Raw genomic sequence first — 23,323 nt, 5'->3', positions numbered from 1 at the left:
GAAAGGAGTGTCATGCAAAAGGAACAGAAAAACAGACGATGCCCCCGTTGGTGAAGGGAATTTGCTTTGCCGGTTGGCGGGTACTTCGTGACTGCAAGAGAAGTCCCTAGATGACGGAAGAGATTAGATTTTTGTAATGGTCCAGATGAAGCCGATAAAAGAAGACTCGAGAACGCCTTCTCTGAGTCTTGATGGGCTGATGTGTAAGTAAGCCTGAAAGAGACAGATTGGAAATGAGAAGAGGCATTTTGACTTTTTGTTTGTTTTTAAACCACGTAGGACTTTAAACACCTGTTGAGGATGTTTTTCTCCCCAAAGCGCAAGAAGGACAATTTCTCAAAACAAGAAGTCTAAAACGTTAAGAGGAATACCGACTGTTTCCTTCCAAGAATCTCAATACTTCATCTACTTCTCCGGCAAACCCAGGCATCATTCACGCCCCGTGTTTTACCACCTATGATGGTTCTGTTCTAACTTTTTAATTTGGATTTTTGGAATGCATTTTTTTTTAAAAAAAAGAGGGAAGGAGTATTTTGAGTCTTCACGTTAAGACAAGTGTTCACAAAGGAAATAAATTCTTATTGTATTGGGTGTTGGACTGTATCACTGTTTTGCTGATGTGGAAAATTCAAGCTTTTAACATTCCCTGAAGTTTAATTAGAAGCAAAGCTATCTCGGCACAGATAAAGCATGTGAGATTTCGGCTTCTGGCAGCCTCCCCTGTTTCGCATGTGCTGAATGAATGTCAGCTGGATTTCCCCGCATATCACATTGACTTCTATGTAATATTGGGGCCTTACGTGTCTGTTTTGTACTCAGCAGATGGGAAGTCCATGGAGCACTGTGTTTGACATGTATGCCTAAGGAAAGAGTTTTTCTGATGGATCATGGCGCTGATGTTTACAGGACATTTCTTGTTTTTAACATTAGTGATGTTTGCTTTCTCCACTTTTGAGGAATCGGTGAGCAATTTCTCAGACTGGGCAGTCTTCGCAGAGGATATGGATCAGTTTAAGACACAGAAAGTGCGAGATTTCAGACCCAGCCAAAAGCTGAAGAAAAGTACGCTTCATCCAAGTTTGTATTTTGATGCTGGAGAGATCCAGGCCCTGCGACAAAAGTCTCGCACCAGCCATTTGCATCTCTTTAGAGCCCTCAGAAGTGCAGTGACAGCTATGCTATCCAATCCCACCTACTACCTACCTCCACCCAAGCACGCTGATTTTGCTGCCAAGTGGAATGAAATTTATGGTAACAATCTGCCTCCGTTAGCACTGTACTGTTTGCTGTGCCCGGAAGACAAAGTCGCCTTTGACTTTGTCTTGGAATATATGGACAGGATGGTCAGCTACAAGGACTGGCTGGTCGAGAACGCACCCGGAGATGAAGTACCCATTGGCCACTCCTTAACAGGTTTTGCCACGGCTTTTGATTTTTTATGTAACTTGTTAGATGACCACCGAAGACAAAGATACCTGGACAAAATCGTGGTTATCACTGAGGAGATGTATGAGTATTCCAAGGTCCGCTCTTGGGGTAAACAGCTTCTCCATAACCACCAAGCCACTAATATGATCGCGTTACTCACTGGGGCCTTGGTGATTGGGATAGATAAAGGACCCGAAGTGAATGTATGGAAACAGGTCGTAGTAGATGTGATGGAAAAGACAATGTTTCTTTTGAATCATATTGTGGATGGTTCTTTGGATGAAGGTGTGGCTTACGGAAGCTACACAGCTAAATCAGTCACACAGTATGTTTTTCTAGCCCAGCGCCATTTTAATATCAACAACTTGGACAATAACTGGTTAAGAATGCACTTTTGGTTCTATTACGCCACCCTTTTGCCTGGCTTCCAAAGAACTGTGGGCATCGCAGATTCCAACTATAATTGGTTTTATGGCCCAGAGAGTCAGTTGGTTTTCTTGGATAGATTCATCTTAAGGAACGGAGCTGGAAACTGGTTAGCCCAGCAAATCAGAAAGCACCGGCCGAAAGATGGACCAATGGTCCCTTCGACCGCTCAGAGGTGGAGCACTCTTCACACGGAGTACATCTGGTATGATCCCCAACTCACCCCACAGCCTCCTGCTGAATATGGCACTGCAAAAATGCACGTGTTCCCTAACTGGGGCGTGGTCACCTATGGCGCTGGCCTGCCGAACACACAGACAAATACCTTCATGTCTTTTAAGTCCGGGAAGCTCGGAGGGCGAGCTGTGTACGACATAGTTCACTTCCAGCCATACTCCTGGATCGATGGGTGGAGAAGCTTCAACCCGGGCCACGAGCATCCAGATCAGAATTCGTTTACGTTTGCCCCCAACGGGCAAGTGTTTGTTTCCGAAGCTCTCTATGGACCCAAGCTCAGTCACCTGAACAACGTGCTGGTCTTCGCCCCGTCTCCCACAAGCCAGTGTAACAAACCCTGGGAGGGCCAGCTGGGAGAGTGTGCACAGTGGCTCAAGTGGACGGGCGAGGAGGTCGGTGATGCAGCTGGAGACATCATCACTGCCTCCGAACAGGGGGAGATGGTGTTTGTGAGCGGGGAGGCCGTGTCTGCGTACTCTTCAGCCATGAAGCTGAGAAGTGTGTATCGGGCACTGCTTCTCCTAAACTCTCAAACTTTGCTCGTGGTCGATCATGTGGAGAAGCAACGTGATTCCCCGCTGAAATCCGTCAGTGCCTTCTTTCATAATCTGGATATTGATTTTAAGTACATTCCCTATAAGTTTATGAACAGGTATAACGGTGCCATGATGGACGTGTGGGACGCACACTACAAAATGTTTTGGTTTGATCACCGTGGCGACAGCCCCGTAGCGAGTATACAGGAAGCAGAGCAAGCTGCTGAATTTAAGAAGCGGTGGACACAGTTTGTCAACGTCACATTTCACCTGGACTCTAGCATGACTCGGATTGCCTATGTCTTTCACGGGCCCTACGTCAATGTGTCTGGCTGCAGGTTCCTTGATCATTCGACTTCTGGGCTTCAGATTTCTCTCAATGTCAACAATACTGAGCATGTTGTTTCGATTGTAACTGACTATCAGAACCTGAAGACGAGGTTCGATTACCTGGGGTTTGGAGGCTTTGCCAGCGTGGCCGATCAGGGTCAGATAACCAGATTTGGTTTGGGCACTCAAGCAATTGTGAAGCCCATCCAACGTGACAGAGTCATTTTCCCCTTTGGTTTTAAATTTAACATAGCAGTTGGGTTGATTTTGTGCATCAGTTTGGTGATTTTGACTTTCCAGTGGCGGTTTTACCTTTCTTTTAGAAAGCTGATGCGCTGGATATTAATCCTCGTCGTTGCCTTGTGGTTCATCGAGCTGCTGGACGTGTGGAGCACTTGCACTCAGCCCATCTGTGCCAAATGGGCAAGGACCACGGAGGAGGAGGCCCGCACAAAGGCTCTCCAGCCCGGGGGCCACCACGGCGAGCTCCCTGATGTGGTCATCGCCTCACTTCCGGGCTCGGGGGCTGAAATTCTCAAACAGCTGTTTTTCAACAGTAGTGACTTCCTCTACATCAGGGTCCCAACGGCCTACATTGATCTCCCGGAGACGGAGCTGGACATCGACTCCTTTGTGGATGCTTGCGAGTGGAAGGTGGCAGAGATCCGCAGCGTGCAGTTTCGCTTACTGCGGGGGTGGCTGCAGTCCTTGGTCCACGACACCAAACTCCATTTGCAAAACATCCATCTGCACGAGCCCAGTCGAGGGAGACTGGCCCAATACTCCGCCACGAACAAGGACAGAAAAAGAAAAGTGAAAAGGAGAGAGTCTCTGCCAGAACAAAGAAGTCGGATGAAAGGCGCCTTTGACAGAGACGCTGAATACATCAGGGCTTTGAGGAGACACCTGGTCTTTTACCCAAGCGCCCGCCCTGTGCTCAGTCTCAGCAGCGGAAGCTGGACCTTAAAGCTGCGTTTCTTCCAGGAAGTCTTGGGGGCTTCCATGAGGGCATTGTACGTAGTCAGGGACCCGCGTGCGTGGGTTTATTCAATGCTGTACAGTAGCAGGCCGAGTCTGTACTCTTTGAAGAATGTACCAGAGCACTTAGCGAAATTGTTTAAAATAGAGGGAAGGAAAGGCAAGTGCAACCTAAATGCGGGCTATGCATTTGAGTATGATGCATTGAGGGAAGAATTATCGAAACCTAAATCAAATGCCGTCTCCCTATTGGCTCATTTGTGGCTGGCGAATACAGCAGCCGCCCTGAGAATCAATGCAGATTTGCTGCCCGCCAGCTACCAGCTGATCAAGTTTGAAGATATTGTGCATTTTCCTCAGAAAACCACTGAAAAGATTTTTGCCTTTCTTGGCATTCCTTTGTCTCCTGCTAGTTTAAACCAAATATTGTTTGCCACCTCCACGAACCTTTTCTATCTTCCGTATGAAGGGGAAATATCACCAACTAATACTAATGTTTGGAAGCAGAATTTGCCTAGAGAGGAAATGAAAGTGATTGAGAACATCTGTGGGACTCTCATGGAGCGTCTAGGCTACCCAAAACTTATGGACTAAGTTGCTGCAGGTCAGCGGGAATTTGCACTAATTTCCAACCCAGTTGTGGATGTGAATTAGAAGAGGTGGTTTATTCTTGTATTGTTTCTGTGTGTGTGTGTGTGTGTGTGTGTGTGTGTGTGTGAGAGAGAGAGAGAGAGAGAGAGAGAGAGAGAGAGAGATGTAAAGAGATTATTTTAAAGTAAAATTACCCTATTTGGTCCAACAGAAATGATTTTTTTTTAAATGTCTGGACATCCCTTGCCTTTGTTTCTGCTACAATGTTTCTGTTCCAGTGTTTCCCTTGCAGCAGGTGCAGATGAAATTCAACCATGAAGACTGGGGGGCTGGAGGGATGGGAGGGTTGGGAAGGTTTTCCTTTCACTCTTCTTCCTCTGTCACTGCTGAACCTCAAATACTGCCTTAGGTCTTGGGGTTGCTATTTGGCCTATGCCCCACTCGCTTTCAGAAGGGACTGATGTTGTCAAATGGACTTATCTTTTGTCAAAAGCCTTCTGACATGTTTTTCTTGTACACACACACACACAAACACAAACACACACACACAGAATTCTTTTTAATGTGTAATACCGTCAGCGGTATCACCAAGAAATGGTGCCAGCTCCTTTCAGAATAGGATTTCTTCTGCAAAGTGCAGCTGGAACTACAAAATTTACTCATTGCATTAGTGTATTTTTTTTCTTTAAGTCAAACAGTGCCCTAAAAGATTCCTGAAAGTATTTTACTCTGAGGTAATAAGACAGTCTGGACACAGTGTGTGTGCCGAGGGCTGGGAGAGCATACCTGCTGCTCCTTTTCTATCTCTCTTCTCTCCTTCCTTCCATCCTTGATGTTACCGCTGTCCCCAGTCCCACTCTGCCCTCCACCTGGTTCCGCCGCTGTTGTGAAAAACAATCAGTTCTTGCTCTATTAAATGCCTGATACTTGTGAGGATATTTTTTTCCTGATTAATTTTGCATTAAATCTTGACCAAGACTTAGAAACAAATATCTTTTTGTCTGTGTGGCATAAATACTATGGTGAAAAAAGACGAAAGAAAGAAGGAAAGAAAGAAAGAAAGAAAGAAAGAAAGAAAGAAAGAAAGAAAGAAAGAAAGAAAGAAAGAAAGAAAGAAAGAAAGAAAGAAAAGAGAAGGAAGGAAGAAAGAGAAAGCTATGCTATTGCAACCAGTAGTTTCAGCTATTTATCTTTCTTTACTTTAAGTCTGGCAACAGAATTGGAAAACTGCCTGACTTCTCTCCATCCCTTTGAATGAGCTTAAAGTCTGCCAAGCTCTGCAGAGTGGAGGGCACTTGGGGGGTGATGTCAGAGGCATCTGTTTCCTTTCGCATCTGCATCTTATTATAAATGTCGGCATCCCAGGACGCAGAGTGTCTCATTGGGGGAGGCTCTGGACTCAGAATGAGATGCCGTGATGCGTCAGCCAGTGGCAGCGTTACCGGGTCTGGCAGGAAAGCGATTAGGCAGTGTCGGCACGAGAAAAGAGCTGCTCTTCCGCCACCATTTGCTGATGTCTCCAACTGTCATCCCCCCCCCCCCGGTTCTCTCACGCTTGGGAGTGTGTCATTCTGACCCAGATAAAGCCAGTCTTTCTCAGTGGTTTCTTGTTATGTCAAAGTGCCTCCTGAGTGAGAAAGCCGTGACTGTTCCCTTCCCGTGGAGCCTAACTTGGCTGTCATTTCTCTTCTGTTTCCGTGACGGTAGGGACCCGAGTCCCATCTACTTTTTCCTGCAGCTCCCACTGCTCTCTCTCCTGTGTCCTAGTGAATTAGAAGCATGATGGGACTGATCCAGGGGGAGAGGGCAACCCGGGAGCTGAATTCCTGCGTGGTTCGCCAAGAGGGTTGTTTTATCTCTCTCCGGGTTATCAGCAAGCATGTCCAATTGTCATGGGGCTGCTCACACTTTTCCTTTTACTGAACCAACCAAGCCTCAATACTGGTTCCCAGTTCCTGAGATGTGTGCTGTCAAGACAGATCAAATAAAAAGACTGGGTTGGCATGAGCGTTAGGTCTGACTGAGGTAAGAACGAGGAAAATGTGTGGGTTAAGCAGGCATGAGCTTTGGACCTTATCCAGAAACATCCCTGCGGGCAAAGGAGTGTGGGCTAACCCATGTGGCTGGTGGGGGGAATGTGGGAGAGTGATCGTGTTCAAAGTCGGATCGAGTCTGTGACAGCCAAAAAAGGGTACACTTTCCCAAACAATGTACATGGCGTATCCTGACATTCCTTCAGCCCCATAACCCTGCCAGATGCGGCACCTCATCTCTGAACCTCCCCAGGCCCATTCCAAGGGGGAACTTACTAGAGCAAGAAGCTTCTAAGTACAGACTCCTGTGAGTACTCCCATGAGACCAAAACATTCATCAGCTCCCTGTGTCTGTCCTCATGTTGGAACTTGACCTCTGTACCTCAGTATATACAGACTCTCTGCTTTGGGGGCATTATTGGGACAAAATCAATAATATCAACACTTCCTTTTATGGTCTTGAAGATAATTATAGGAGTGATGATTGCTAGGTGATACTTCTAAGATCATCCTTTTCATGCTGAATCATTTTTATTTCTTTAAACTTGGGGCTCATTAAATGTATTCGTACAGTAGCAACATTTAAACCTTGAAGTTTTGGAGGTAAATTTTGTTTGCAAAGAAACAGATATAGTGGTAGTAGCTGACCTAACTACCAAAAGTTTGAAGGGATGCAAAAATGGATAAAAAATATTGGTCCCGGGCTGGAGCAATAGCACAGTGGGTAGGTCATTGTCTTGCATGCGGCCGACCCGGGTTAAATTCCCAGCATCCCATATGGTCCCCTGAGCACCACTAGGGGTAATTCCTGACTGCAGAGCCAGGAATAACCCCTAGTGCATGGCTGGATGTGACCCAAAAATAAAAAAAAAAAATTGGTCCCCTGCCAAGACCTCAATTTAGCCCAGGATTTATACCCTTTACATAAGGCCTTGCTTTTCAGCAAGTAACCCAAGTCCAATCTGACATCACATGTGCCACAGAGCAATATCAGGAGTGACCTCTCCTGGTTTAGCCCCAAACCCTCTGGGTGTAGCCCAAAACCCACAAAAGAGTTGAATTTACTATAATGACAATTTCAGAGAGCATTGGGAATGGGAAAATCTATCCAGAAGAAGGAAGGTAAATTGATGAGTACACTTCCATTTAATATACAGAAACCCGAAATAACAATTGTTTTAAGAAGATGGCATATTTATGAGGCCCAGATCCCAAAGTGGGCATTTGATTAAGTGTCTTTAGACTTGAATGATGATTTGCCTCATTATTTAACTTTTCTTTCATATCTGTTATGCAGAAGGGGGAAAAACATATAGATTGACTTTATAACCTAGCATCTTGAAGCTCCATGCCAAAAAATATTGCTTTATTAATATATGAAGAGCAACTTGGGGTTGTAGTTGGGACACATTTAGAATAACCTGATTCTTCAGGTTGTTGGGTAACTGTTGGAAGTTAATGTCGATCCGAGGAGGCAGATAGGGGAAGTGTTATGTGGTGGGTTGACCTTCAGTGTTATGGATTGAACCACAATTCTTGTTCTATGGCAAGCAAACTTGACATCTGGTCCCCCAGTTCAACTCCAGATCACGAAGCATGAGGACTCGGTCCTTTTTTTTACTTTCCTTCACACAGCCATGGGACTCAAAGTAATGGCTGCAGCCCTGTCCCCTGCTCTGTTCTCAGTGCTCTAGCCTAAGCTTCCCGAGAAGACAACCACTCAGACATGCCGGCACGAGGAGTCTCCTGCCAGTTCCGGCCCATTCTAAATAGGTGCCCCTTAGAAGACTTCCGCTTTGAAAGAGGGAGAAGGATTGAGCACGGATCAGTTTCTGGGCATGTTCTACATATGAGTAACTTTACAGCACACACGACTCTTCAGGGTCTGTAGATTGCAGGATAATTGGAAACTCATATTCTCTCCAGAAGGAGTATGCAGGCACTGTCAAGGGGTTCTACTGTGGACACCTCTACATTTATCGGTCTGAAGGGAGGATGCAAAAATTGGATAATTCTGACCTTGCCCTTTGAGGAATAGAGAATCTCTCCAGAGGCTTCAGGACCAAAGGAACCCACCAAGAGGATGTAAAGAGGGTGAGGCAGAGGTGGTGCTTCCTGGGGGAAGACAGCATGAAGGAGAATTATTCTGTAGTCAAGAGTTAGGGGGCGTTACAATGACTATTTGGGAATGATTTATATGTCAGTTATGATTGACATAGCACCACTAATTTTTTTAAATTGGATTTTGACTACAGTGACCATGACATATTCCATCTGTGAATGAGTAATTTCCAAAAGGGGATTTAAAAAAATTTGTTAAAGGAAATAGAAAACAAACAAGAACTGCCTCTAGTGTAGTGCTTGCTCCCCTCCATATTCCTCTCACTGTACTGCATCATGTTTACAAAAAAGGAAATCTGGCTTAGTATATGTGTTCATGATCATTGCCAGGGATGGAAAGTATATTGAATCCTGTCTCTGGCTGGCCAATGGTTGCTGCTCTTTCTCTGCCTCCTTTTTCAAGTATCTCCAGGTCCATATTGCCAGACGGGGATATTGTAATGAACAAACAGAAATGAGCCCTAACTCCATAAAGAATCTCCCAGTAGCCTCGAAGAAACTCCGTCATATTCTGCATGTCACAGTGCTGCTAACAAAAGTTTATCCAAGTGGGAAGGAAAACTTGCCGAGTCTGTGACTTAATGATCAGTCTAATATATTCATCAAAGATTCATTAAAACAAAAAAGTTATTTTGTGAAATGATTTTATGAAAATAATTCTCCAAGGAATAAAGAAGGGGGGCAGAGGGTATATGTGTGTGTGGGTGTGTGTGCATGCACGGGCATGCACACGCAAATGTGTGTTTAGCTTTTTAAAAAATATTTTAAGTACTTTGATTTACAATGTATTTAATTGTATATATGGTGACAGATATACAATGTTCCCAAAATACATGCTCCACCAGAGTGTTCCCACTTGAACCTACCCCCACAATAACCTACCATAGTTATCTTAGTTCTGTAGACCAGATTGCTGGCTCTGATGCCTTTGGCCATTTGTTACTTCCCTTCTATATTTCTTTCAGAAGGAGAAATCAGGGCTGGAGTGACAGCACAGCGGGTAGGGCATTTGCCTTGTGTGCAGCTGACCCAGGTTCGATTCCCAGCATCCCATATGGTCCCCTGAGCAAAGCCAGGAGTTATTCCTGAGTGCAGAGCCAGGAGTTACCCCCTGTGCATTGCTGGGTGTGACCCAAAAGGCAAAAACAAACAAACAAAAGAATGAGAAATCATTCTCAATCTGTCCCTCTTTTTGAGTTAATTCAGCATGATCATCCTCAGATCCATCCATGTAGCAGCGAACTCATTTTTAACTATGTCAAGTAGTATTCCTTATAGTCAAAGAGTGTTTCGTTGCATAGAAAAGATGTAAGCTTGAAACTTACAAAAACAGAAAAGTGATTTATAATCTAAGCAAATCTTTTCCATTGTACATTGCAATTGCTCTATCTAAACTGCATTGTTCTCTCTTTACATGAAATGCAGTTTTTATTTCAAGTGCAATAATGTGGGATTTCTCTTAAATATGTTGGCTACTCAAATGTCTTGAATATGTGGGATGTTTCCATACTTTTTCTTCCTTTATTTCCAAAATTGGGTTATGCTTCATTCTTAATAATGTAAAGAATCACATATGTGCTACACTGATGACATCCAGAATAGAGCCTCCTTGCAGGAAATCAGATCAACTTAGATTGCTGTGACTTGTCTCATTTGATAAAAGAACTGTGTAAAACCCTTAATCCTTGCATTGGAAGTGGCAACTGGCACCACCCTGTGACCAAACAGAAGACCTAGCCTACCTTATTCATCACTTGATATAAATGATGCCCTCAGCCCTTGCACCATAAGGAAGAAATTATTTGCTATAGATTTGTTGACATTACATAGGCTTTTAAAATATGGCTGTTTCGATCACATAGAGCGACCCGGATCTGATGCCTTAAGGAGAATTTTACAAAAGTGTAAGAGGGTCTCATAAGAATGCATAATGCAGGGCCAGAGTGAGTGATTGTCCAATGGTTAGAGTCCCTGCACACGGCTGACCCAGATTCCATCCCTGGCACCATATATGGCCCCTCTGAGCACCACCAGGTCTAATCCATGCGCAGACTCAGGAGTAAACCCAGTGAATAACTGGCTGTGGCCCCAAGAAAGAAAATAAAATAAAAGGATATATAAGACAATAAAATTGCTTCCATAAGCAGAATACCTATGAAAAGAGTATTTATTTCCTTTAAAGGCTCACTTAAATTTTCTGAGTTTCTTGATAGAAATTATAGTACCATGGAATATATTATGTGTAATATATAGTGTAATATTAAATTATTATATATTATACATATCTAGAGAGATAAGAGATACTGTGATTCTATTATTGTAGGTGCCCACAGTAAAGGCAGGCCCACGTATGATGCCCCATGTTCCCAGTGAAAAGATATTAAAAGTGTTTTCAGATAATTTGAGTATATAGGTTAATACCCAAATACCAAATTGATGTATGTCTTGGTATATAATGTTATTTGAATTTTACAAAGATGTAAAATTACAATTATATAAGTAATATATGTTATAATTGCATAATATATGTTATTTGGAAGTACTTTTTTATATTAATATTTCAAGGAACATTTGTATGCAAAATTTCACTTGAACTTCAAGGTCTCTATAACTTATGTAACCACGTTTTGAGTTTTTCAGAGTATATCACATTTCATCCTGGGTTTTATTGAGATAATAGACTTTTTTAAATGAAATGTAATGCTGTTATTTAAAATTTTACTTCATCTTACAAGTGCTATTTGTACAACATAAGCATAACTTTATATTTCTAGTTTTATTTGGAAGATACGTAATGTGAAGATTGTTCTGTGACTTTTTGTGAACATTACATTTTTATCCCTTTTACTTTTTTTTCACTATTTGTTATGAAGTGTGCGCAAAAACTGGAGTTGTCTGAGACTATATATAAACATTGTTACTCTTACAGAGTAAGTGGAAACTAGTTAGGTAGTGCATCCACATTGCACATATATAGTGATTCTTTGCCTCCCAACAGTGCAACTGAGTGTATGATGTAAAAGTATGTAATAGATACAATTTATTTTGGTAATTCATGTCTTTCATACGTAGTCATTGGGTTAGTAACTCTAGGCTGGTTTATCCTCTGGTTGGTGCTTTGCAAGTTTGAATACTTTCTTTTTTACTTTTCCCCTGGCTGTCGATTGGGACCCAGTAGCAATTTCCAGAGTTTCCACATTAAATTTCCAGAGTTTCCACCCTATGAGTAAGACGTGCAAGAGAGCATGCGCCACTGCCCTGGGGCCACGGGCCAGAGTTCAGTGGTAGGAGAGCTCAGGACCTTGATGGAGAGAAATGCCTTTCCGTGACAGCTGATTTTGGATATTGCTGGCCGCTCTTTGCTGTCTTCTACTGTATGTAAGCTTACAGGCCAATCTCATGTTGATCCTGCGCATGCCCAGTCTCCCACCCGCTCTCGTCAAACTAGCTGTCGAGTGTACGCAAAACAGGGGGGACTGAGATGGTGACGTTTAAAAGATAGTTCACCACACTGGGAAGACCTCTATGGTACTTAAACTTTGGGTGGCCAAAGACGGTAGGATTAGACTTCACATTCTTACCAAGCACATGTGACATAAGCTATGTTAGCAAAATGAACATGCGTGGAACTGCCAAACAGCCTAAAATGCACCATTTGCATTAGTAATTATGCCCAGATCTGACTTAAATATCTCATCTTTTAACGTCTACCAATGATCCCAGGATAACATCCACTTTGAATCTTACATGTTCTATTTTCTTGCTTTCCTTTATAGCTCCACTACAGGTGTCTTTATCTTTATCAACATACTTTTATATCTTTGCATGTTTTTAAACTTTGCATAAACAGTAACATGCATATATGTGTGCAACAGCATTTTCTTTACTCAAAATTTTGCTTGTCTAGTAAATGTTGGTGTTTATAGGTGGAGATCATTTATTCTCCACAAAGTAATGTGCTTATTACTTGAGTATGAGCATAGCACATATTATTTTGACTTGATAAATTTGGGGAATAGTTCTAATTTTTGAAGATTCAAAAATGATAAAACTGCTTATATGTGTTCTATATTGCACATGTATAAGGATTTGGTTGTGTTATATTTATGACCAGCACTTTTCTAAAACACCTCCTTCCCTGCAATATAGTATATCTATCTGGGTGAATAGCCTATGTACATCTTCAGTTATTCTATTGATGCTAAATTATTATTTTCCAGATCACCCATACAAATGGTTACTCTAAGTCATTACAGAAAATTTTCAGTTGCTCTAGATTTTTCTCCTGTGCTTTTCGCCTTTTCAGGCTTTTGAGTAGATTCCTGTATGGAAGGGTAAACCCGTGTTATGCTCTGTGTTTTCATTTGCATACCAGTGACATAGACTCTACACAGGCCTGTGGTATAAATACAAATCCACACCAACTAGACCTAATTGCCCTCCTCTGTGTTGCTCTTTTTGTAAAATAAAATCCAGATTCACGTTCTCTTTTTTTTTTTTTTATTGATAAATGGAAGTTGACCATATACTAGCAATGCTATTCCTTTAGTGGTCTATGTGTTGTGAATAACTTTTTGACTTATATTTTCATGATCTTTGTACTATGAATTTTGTGATCTATTTTGATACTCGGTGTTCTTAATATAAATGTAAGTAAATATGCTGTGTTCCTTTATTATTGATACTTTGGGGGGGACGTCTTATTAATCTTATTAAAGAATTTTCCCCCACGTCTAGTCTCTAAACATTTTTCCTTGATTTTCTTCTAAGCATTTAAAACACTTATTGATTGTCGATTACTGCGGAGATTATTCCTGAAGAATAAATGGTCCAAACAGCACACACTTATTCTCGCCATTTCTGTGGGCTGAGTCTGAGACTGAAGGGTTCTCAAAGGCTGCAGTGAAGCTGCTGGCAAGGATTCGGGACCCATCTGAGGCTCACCTGGAGACGCCCCAACTGCCAAATCCACGTGGTTGTTGGCACGACTCCATTCCTTGTGAGTTGTTGGGCTCAAAGCCTCTTCTTTCCTGACTCTTGGCTGGGGTTCACCCTCAGTCATTTGCCATCTGGATTTCTCCGTATCGCGGCTTAGTTCATGAAAGTCAGGACGGGGGAGAACCACACAGTCACACAGAGAAACTACTAATAGCAGAGCGTCCCACGGAAGTGACGCTCAATCAGCGTTGGCCACACGCCAGACCCAGGTCCCACCTACGACCGTGGAAGGCAGATTCTTTCAGTCTCCATCCTCCGGATTTTGAGTGGACATGCTCAGACGGTCTCCTCCCAGTCTTTCCCTGCACCCTAGCTCCTCGAGTCTGGCATAGTTAAGTATTTATTTTGTTGATTTTTCGTTTATTGGTGTGTCCCTTTCTCGGGTTTGTTTCTACACACAACATTGCTCTTTCCTCTTCTCCCAGATTGAATAACCCCAAGGCCATCTCCATCCTCCTTCCCGTAGCAAGTCCTTATATGTCGTAGTCACCTTATTTCCCAGCCATCTACATTATTCCACTGGAAAATTCGATTATGTCAATGACAATGCCACACTGTTTAAATTACTGTCCGCTTGCCTGAAAGAAATCTGGAAAGGCACTTTTTTTTTTTTAGTTTCTTTTTCCTCACTGTATCACAGATCTTTTTAAAGCCTTTGTTCTCCATATGTCTTTTAGAGTTCCAGTGCATAGCTCCTTTGGACAAAGGAAGAGCAATCCATGTTTATTGTGAGTGTATTTCAGTAATTTGAGAATTGACTTCTAGTCTCCTTCAAAGAGAAAAATATCTCTTCTTCATTTGTGAATCCTTTGACTTACAAGTGTTCCCTTTATGTATCTGTTATTGCACCAGATGATATTTATTTTAAGTCACATTTTCTGTCCAGTTCTTTTTGTTTCTGTTTTTTTTTTTGGAGGTGGGTCACACCTGGCAATGCACAGGGGTTACTCCTGGCTCATGCACTCAGGAATTACTCCTGGCCATGCTCAGGGGACCATATGGGATGCTGGGAATCCAACCAGGATTGGCCGCATGCAAAGCAAATGCCCTACCTGCTGTGCTATCGCTCCAGCCCTCTGCCCAGTTTTTAGTACATAGAAAATGCAGTTGACTTTGGTGTTTTTTTATGGTATCAGGAATTTGTTCGTTTCTTTTACTAATTCAATAGTTTACCTGTAAGTTACTTTTTACAAACAATATGTAGATAGTTTTGTACTATTGATTTAGCAAAGATGATAATTTGTTCTTCCTGATTGTACAACTTTTTAAAGTATTCTGTGTTTGTCAGAATGGGGCATGTTTGAGAATAGTGAATATCCTTGTCCTATATCTAATATTAATGTAACGCATTTTGCCAATGAGCACAAGAGAAGCTGTATGTATGTTCCATAGATTCCCTGCATCAGGTTGTAGAGATACCTTTCATCCTCATGGCCAAACCAGATGGGGGGTTGATTCCTTCTGCTTGCCTCTGTTGTTGGATAGAGTTCATTCATAATTTATGTAATATATTTACATACATCAACACTGTTTCTGGTTGTAATTTTTTGTCCTACTATACTGTCACATTTTGAAATCAATATCAATTGTCGCACATGAGAAGGGGAGGATGTGATATTTCATATTTTCTCTTTTTAAAATTATTTATTTACTTTTATAAATTTATTTATTGAATCACCCGTGAGAACAGTTACAAAGCTTTCCAGTTTAAGTCTCAGTCGTGCAATGATGAAACACCTGTCCCTTCACCAGTGCACATTTTCCACCACCAAAAACCCCAGTATCCCCCCTCCCACACCCTCCCCCTGCCTGTGTGGCAGATGATTTCGACATTACTCTCTCTTTACTTTGATTGCATTCAATATTTCAACACTAGACCCACCATTATTGTTTGGGATTTCCCCCCAGTACTCAGACCTGCTGAAAAGGCATCATTAGTCAATTTGTTTTCTATTGCTGATTATGAGTAACATATGATGTCGCGAGGTCACGGTCTTGGAATTCTGAAATTTTAGTAATTAAATCTGGAGGGAATTCTGCCAAAAGCCAGGGGGTTGAGAGATTCATGTGTGTGTCTCTGGGATCATGGCCATTAGCAGCTTAATCAGTAACTGGAGGGGCTGTTCTTGGGTGGAGACATGTAGTCTCCTTGGGGCTGGGGAGGACAAGGGCAGGCTCCACCTCCATCCCATGAGGCCTGCGTGTCTCTTCACTGCTGGCCCATATCTGACTGTCCAATTGCCTCTGGAAGATGGCGGCCACTGAGCTGCCAGGTGAGGTAGGCAGAGGGACGACACCTTTTCCCACCTGGGGTGGCCCGGCACTGGTAACCTAATTCAAAGTCCAGACGCATTTCTGCCAAAAGCCACTGGGTTCTGAGATTCCCCAAAAGCCGCTGGGTTCCAAGATTCATTTGTGTGTCTCTGGGATCATGGCCATTAAGCAGCTTCCTATTTCATATTTTTCCAGAAATGTTTCCTTGAGTGTTTAATCCTAGAATATTTGTTAAAAATTCCATTTAAGGGCTGGAGAAATAGCTAGTAGGAAGGGTTCTTGCATTGCATGAGGATAACCAAAGTTTGAAACCTGGCACTCCATATGGTCCCCTGAGCACTGCCAGGAGTGATCCCTGAACACAGAGTCAGGAGTAAGGCCTGAGCATTCCTGGGAATGACCCCTAAAGCAAACAACAATAACAAAATAGAAACAACACTCCATTCCAAAACCAAGTGATTATTCTCCATTCTTTCTGGGAACATTTTAACTACTTATGCAATTCAATTTGAAGGCTACTGGATAGTTTTATTGAGGATATACATTATTTTATAAACCTATTTGTCAAATTATGGTTTTAAATAAATTTGATCTTCTGTTTCACAGTAGTGACATAAATTTGCTCAAAATGCGTTCTGTGGCCTCTATGCAAATCTGTCTATACATATATTTTCCTGTACCTAATGTTGAGTTCATGGGCCATGTTTATCTTGAGTTTGCCCTTAATGTTGAGTTTTTATTTAAAATTGATTTCATTTATTTCCTTAAAAAAGAATACTTTTCTAGGCCATCCATATTTATTTACATTTATTCATATAGAGTTCCTTCTTTTTATTCCCATCAAGGTGTCAAGCTTCTCTTCTATTTTTGTTTTCTTCTTCCTACTTTTAAGTCTTCCTTAATATTTTTCTTATTTTTTATTTGCCTAAAATATCTTATTTTCTGATATTTGTCTCCACAAACTGTTTGTTGTGGATATCATGTTAGTTTAATTTTTTTTTCAATATATCCTTTAATATATGGGTATTATGTATAAGGTTACTTCTTTCTTTTTTAATCGTTATCAAGGTCAGTGATTGAGAATAAGCAGAGAGCTGGAGAGATAGCAGAGTGGGAAAGGTACTTTCCTTTTACGCTACTCAGACAAATTCAGTTTCAGATACCAAAGATGGTCATTGAGACTCACCACAAGTGACAGGAGCAAGCGCTGACCAACACTGGGTATGATCCAACTTCTCTATAAGGGGATAAAGTGAGAGCCCAAGAGGGTCACGTGGAATCAGAATGATTCTGGCAGCTTGCAGACCTCCAGGTGATCATTACTCTGCATTTATTATTATTATTATTTTATTTATTTTATTATTTTAATAAATTACCGTGAGTTACGGTTATAGACTTACAAACTTCCATGCTTATGTTTCAGTCATACAAGGGATAAGTACCCATCCCTTCACCAGTGCCTAATCTCCACCACCAATATTCCCAGTATCCCTCCCACCACTCCCCCACATGGCCTCTGTGGCAGGCACATTCCCTTTTACTCTGTCCTTTAGGGTGCTGTGGTTTGCAGTGAAGGTGTTAAGTGGTCATCATGTTTGGTCCATATCCAATATGCACAGGTAGCTTTCCAGGCTCTGACACGCGAGCTCGATACTCTCGGTAGCTTTCCGGGCTCTCCCAGAGGGGCAGAGGAATCAAACTCGGGTCAGCCGCGTGAAAGGCGAATGCCCAACCGCTGTGCTATGCCAAAAAAGTAACAATAAGTCTCTCAACGAGAACGTTACTGGTGCCCGCTCAAACAAATTGATGAGTAACAGGATGACAGTGACAGTGACATGTTTGGTCTATAGTCTACTTTCGGCACACATCTCCCATCCCCGGCGGGCCCTCCAAGCACCCTTTAATTTACTTGATATTCCCTTCTCTATCTAAACTGCCTTTTCCCCCAGCATGTGAGGCCAGCTTCCAAGCTGTGGAGCAATCCTCCTGGTCCTTATCTCTACTATCCTTGGGTGTTAGACTCCCATTCTGTTACTTTATATTTCACAAATGAGTGCAGTCCTTCTATGTCTGTCCCTCTCTTTCTGACTCATTTCACTTAGCATGATACTGTCCATGTTGATCCACTTATATGCAAATTTCATGACTTCCTCTTTTCTAACAGCTGCATAGTATTCTATTGTGTAGCTGTACCAAAGTTTCTTTAACCAGTCATCTGTTCTCAGGTTCTCGGGATTTTTCCAGATCCTGCCTATTATAAACAGTGCTGCAAGGAACACACAAGTGCAGATGTCATTTACTATACTTTTTTTTTTTGCATTTCCAGAATACTCTGTATTTAAAGGCAGAAATCTGGGTTCTAGTTCCCACTAGTTTTGTTCAAGTGAGCCTGTGAACAAAATTTTGCAATGGTGTCAAGGCAGGTGGGGATGGCAGGGGCAGAATGGGGACAGTTTGGTTATATTCCACCGGAAGTAGTGACTTGTCTGTCCGGACCCCTGTCTGTTTCTCCTCCTTGATGAAGGTTCAGAGAGTGAATAAAGTCTCCAAATCTCTAAGGGTGCATGAAGAGCAGGTGTAGCCATTACTAAGGTTATCTCCTGAGGGTTGAGAGAAAGGGAAGAGAAGCAATCTAGCTGTGATCTTCCTCCTAAAGGATTGTCCCAAAGAAGCTTCTTCTATACAACAACTTCAACTTTTCCAAGCTATACTCTGGTAGGAAAGGTGCCTTCTGGGACTAACCGAGGAGACTGGGAAGCATGACAGTACAGAGACTTTCACTCCCACACGCAGATCTCCCTGTATCTGCATTTTTAAAATGTACTCACACATCTGGGAACATTAGGGTGTAGGATCTTTCTTTGTGATATATTAATGTTCTCAATGAAAATGCAGATATTTGGTCCAGAGCAATAGTAAAGTAGGGTAGGCATTTGCCTTGCATGAGGCCAACTCAGGTTCAATCCCTGGTATCCCAAATGGTCCCCCAAGCACCGCCAGGAGTGATTCCTGAGTGCAGAGCCAGGAGTAACTCCTGAGCCAGGAGTCACCCCTGGGTGTGACTCAAAAAAGAAAAAAAAGAAAAGAAAAGAAAATGAATATATTTAAGATTACAAGAAACATTAAGGGTAAGAAGACAGAACTAAACAATTATTGCAACATCAGAAATCAAAGAAACAACATTGAGAGATTTGCATGCATAGTTGAAATTTCTATGAAAGACCAACAAAGCATCAAAAGAAGGTGTAAAATGAGAAAACTCAATTTCATCATAAAGGCATATTTTAATGGGGAATGATGCAAAAAAAGGCTATTAAAATAGTAAAAAGCAGTAAATGTGTACAAGCACATCATCTGTTTTGGGAATTCAAAGTAGAAAAATTGTTATTTTCCTCTTATTGTATATTTTATATTTTAATTTCCAAATGTTTGTCCTTAATAAACGTCTTCCCATTGGCCACTAAATCAATGTGCGAATTAAAGAAAAAAATTATTTCTCATATGTTATCAAAAGTTTCTAGCCATAAAACTGAGAATGAACTGCAAGGCCATCTGAAAGAAACTTTCACTGCTTCTCACCAGTATAAAGTGTCACTACCCCACTCAATACATGCCTCTTGTCTACAGGGACCAGAACTATGTACTGATACCATTTCTGCACAAGTCACATGGGTGACCCAGGAACAAAGACCTGTTCATTTTAGTTGGCCTTTATCTCACATTCTTGCTTCATCATTTTAGTTTCAAATCACACCCAACTGGACTATTGTTACTGAATCTAGCCATGCTTCCTACATTTGGTTCATATTATAGAAAAATCACCCACTTTCCTCGATATACTGAAGAACAAAACAAAACGAAAGGAAAAAAATATCACACACACACACACACACACACACACACACACACACACACACACACCGCTTCTGTGGTGCCTCCTCTTCAGGTAATTTTATTACTTTCTTTTTTTTTCCTGCACATGTAATTGATTTGGGGGTTCAGGCAAACCATCTTTCAATGCCTCTCTTCTTTGAAAGGTTGAAAAAGGATTAATAACAGATCCCTTTCATTTCATGGATGTCCTGAACTCTCAGTAAAGGAATCCACAGCATCAGCAAGCATCCTGGTGCCAGCTCAGGGAGGAGAAAACACACACACACCACCACCTCACCCCACAGAAAAGTCCTTTTGGAAGCAATGGTGCCACCTAAGGTCAATACTAGATTTCAATTAAATGTGTTTCTTCTGCTTTGTTAAAAATAGAAAAGATGCAATGAATACTGGTGTGCATACAATCCTTTTGAACGTATTTTTTCTGTCCTGGGGGTAGATGCCCAAAGGTAGAATTGCTGGGTCATATGGCAGCTCAATTTTCTGTTTACTGAGAACCCTCCAAACTGTTTTTCACATGGATTTACCACACATTCCCACCAGCAATGAATGAGTTCCTTTTTCACCACATTCCCCTGCAACAGAGACTGTCCCTAGTATTTTTGATATGTGCCATTCTTACCGGTGTGAGATGGTATCTCATCCTCTTCTTGATTTGGATTTCCCTAATAGTAAGTGACGGTGGATATTTTTTCATGTGCCTGTTGCCCATCTGTTGGTCTCATCCACTTCTGATGGGCATGTGGTCTGGTTCCACAGTTTCAGAAAACAATGTGGACAATTGTCAAAAAAAACAAGAATTGGCTTTTTTATAAGCCAGCAATCCCACTTCTTGGCATCTACCCCAAGGGCCCCAAAACTCTATTTACAAGACATTGTAATCCTGTGTTCATTGCAGCTAAAACTGTACTCCTGTGTTTATTGCACAATTGCTAAAACCTGGAAACAACTCAAGTGCCCAAGAACAGATAAAAAGAAACATATACACAATGGAATACTACTTGGCTGTCAGAAAAGATGAAATCCTACAACTTGCCGGATAAGGCTGGAGAATAGCATGCTGAGTTGTTAGTCAGAAGGAAAGGGACAGACATAGAATGATCTCTCAGATGCAGGACATAAAGAAACACAGTAGATGACTCAATTTACCATTCGGGGATGGGGTGTTGGTGTACACTTTGCTTGGGTGGGGTGTTAGAACACCTTGAGTGTGGGATCCTACTGTTAACAGTACTATAAATCACAGTGACTAAAATAAAGTTTAAAATAAAATATGAGAAAAAGAAATAGACAGATGGACCCAATACAGGTCCACAAGTCCACTCCTTTGAATCAGAAGGGCATTATTACCTCATCATATTATTTTTTTTCAAATAAGTCTCAGTGAAAGTGAGTCATGATTTTCATAAAGTGATCTTTATGATTTTGTAGTTTTACTATGCAGAGTTAATCTAAACTGTTCAGAATTTAAATTTCAATATTTAAGTCTTTTTTTTTTTTTGCTTTTTGGGTCACACCCGGTGATGCACAGGGGTTACTCCTGGCTCTGCACTCAGGAATTATTCCTGGTGGTGCTCAGGGAACCATATGGGATGCTGGGAATCGAACCCGGGTCGGCCTCGTGCAAGGCAAACTCCCTACCCGCTGTACTATTGCTCCAGCCCCCATTAAGCCTTCTTAAGTAGTAAAAAACATAGTTTTTTAAGTATAGTAAAAATATAAGACCTCCAGAACCCAGCCACAGCCATGCTCAAGGCTACTCCACACACTTGGATAAGCCTCAAGCATGAAGGTACCAGCAGAGGAACCCAGGTGTGTGTGTCCCGGGGCTGAGATCTCCAAGCCTGCTCAGATTGGGACTGGGCCTTCTCTAGCCAGACCTCCCTTTTTCCAGTAGCTTGGCAGTCACACCCACAAACTGCCCCCGGCACTGTGTAATCCCACCAACAGCCAACATCCAGAGACTATAAGACCAAGCTCCCAGAAACGCACGGCTGCAAAGCGTCCAAGGTGACCTGTAGCTGTTCTCCCTCTTGGAGAACCTGAAAAGCTATCAAGAGTTTACTGCGTTCATGGGAGAGCCTTGCAAGCTTCCCATGGTGTATTCATATCCCAAAATACAGTAAAAGATATATGCATACCTCTTGGAGAGCCTGGCAAGCTATTGAGAGTATCCCGCCCGCACGGCAGAGCCTGGCAAGCTACCTGTGGGCGTATTCAATATGCCAAAAACAGTAACAATAGGTCTCATTCCCCTGACCCTGAAAGAGCCTTCAATCATTGGGAAAGACGAGTAAGGAGAGGCTGCAAAATCTCAGGGCTGAGTGTAATAGAGACGTTACTGGTGCCTGCTCGAGTAAATCGATGAACAACAGGATGACAGTGATACAGTGATAGAGTAAAAATATAATAAAATATGTAGTAGTTTTACCAAAGAGCATCTGGGGTGGAAATAGGAAAAGATCTCAGACATAGTTAATTAATCAAGAATTTTATCATTTCCTAGCATTTATTAGTCAGAATATTCAACACCATCCCTTTATCCGGTTTAAAATTTTCAACTTATTAGACAATAGTAACCAGTAGACAGTATTCAAGGATAAATAAATTATTTTAGGGTTTGAAGTGATCTTTATGATTTTGTAGTTTTACTATGCAGAAAATAATCTGCTGGTACCATAGTGATGTCTCATTACTGATATATTTTAATGACAAAATTTGTACTACAAAACATCCTGGGAGTTCTCCAAAAGTCACTGTTTAAATAAGAAAGAATTGATATCCTAAATGGCCTTAAGTGAATTGTGTTTTCATATTATTTTAGGCAATAATGTGATCGTTTATTACTTACTCCAAAATGACAGATATTTATTGTGAATTGGAAGTTACCATGTGTAATTTATAGTAAAATTTGGACAAAAAGGTTGGCTGTTTGTCTGAATCTGCTTTTATTTTCAATGACAGTGAACTAGATTTAAAATGTTCCATTATCATCATTTCACAAGTTTCTCCAGACTGCAGGTTATATTGCCAGCGGAACCCAGTGGGTATTATTCAACACTTTTCCATTTGAATGCACTCCTGTGAATCTTCAGTAACCTTGAAATATAACTCATCCCAGGATACATTCCTTACAGCTTCTTCTGGAGAAAACTTGCAGATGAAAGAAAAAAAATCTTCCAAACACTCAGGTGGGTTTTGATATGCTAATGTTAACTAGTCCTTGCTTTTAAGGACACTCCAGTTTGGGGACATAAGTCTATTCAAAGAGACTTCAGTGAAATAAGCATCTTCACTTTCACTCAAAACTAGGACAATTAATTTCTGCAAAAGAACCGATCCCAATTCTCATCATTAACTGTGCTTTATAGTTTTTTTCTTTCTATTTCCTTATCTTCAAGTATATGAAAAGGGAATTCTCAAAGTGAGCAATTTAAAAGCACTGTAATGCATGCAGCCCCCCACCCCTGAACGCAAAAT

General features: G+C 41.7%; 1 protein-coding gene across 4 annotated transcripts in view; it reads left to right on the top strand.

Moving 5' to 3' along the window:
• DSEL (dermatan sulfate epimerase like) overlaps nucleotides 1-23,323 on the top strand; it is an 87,022-nt gene that overhangs the window by 1,192 nt on the left and 62,507 nt on the right. Inside the window, exons 2-3 of one of the 4 annotated variants that reach the window (XM_055126248.1) lie at nucleotides 2-4,539; nucleotides 13,451-14,266. In XM_055126248.1, the coding sequence (XP_054982223.1) occupies nucleotides 888-4,529 (3,642 nt within the window). In that variant the 5' untranslated portion in view covers nucleotides 2-887 and the 3' untranslated portion in view covers nucleotides 4,530-4,539; nucleotides 13,451-14,266. Of the gene's footprint in view, nucleotide 1; nucleotides 13,411-13,450; nucleotides 14,267-23,323 lie in introns of those variants that run through there. The other 3 variants (XM_055126249.1, XM_055126247.1, XM_055126246.1) reach the window with 3 other exon arrangements.

The sequence above is a fragment of the Sorex araneus genome, chromosome 2 (assembly GCF_027595985.1).
Source record: "Sorex araneus isolate mSorAra2 chromosome 2, mSorAra2.pri, whole genome shotgun sequence".
NCBI lineage: Eukaryota > Metazoa > Chordata > Mammalia > Eulipotyphla > Soricidae > Sorex > Sorex araneus.
Note: the sequence above shows the minus strand (reverse complement) of the source record. Positions and strands in the feature narration are given on the sequence as shown.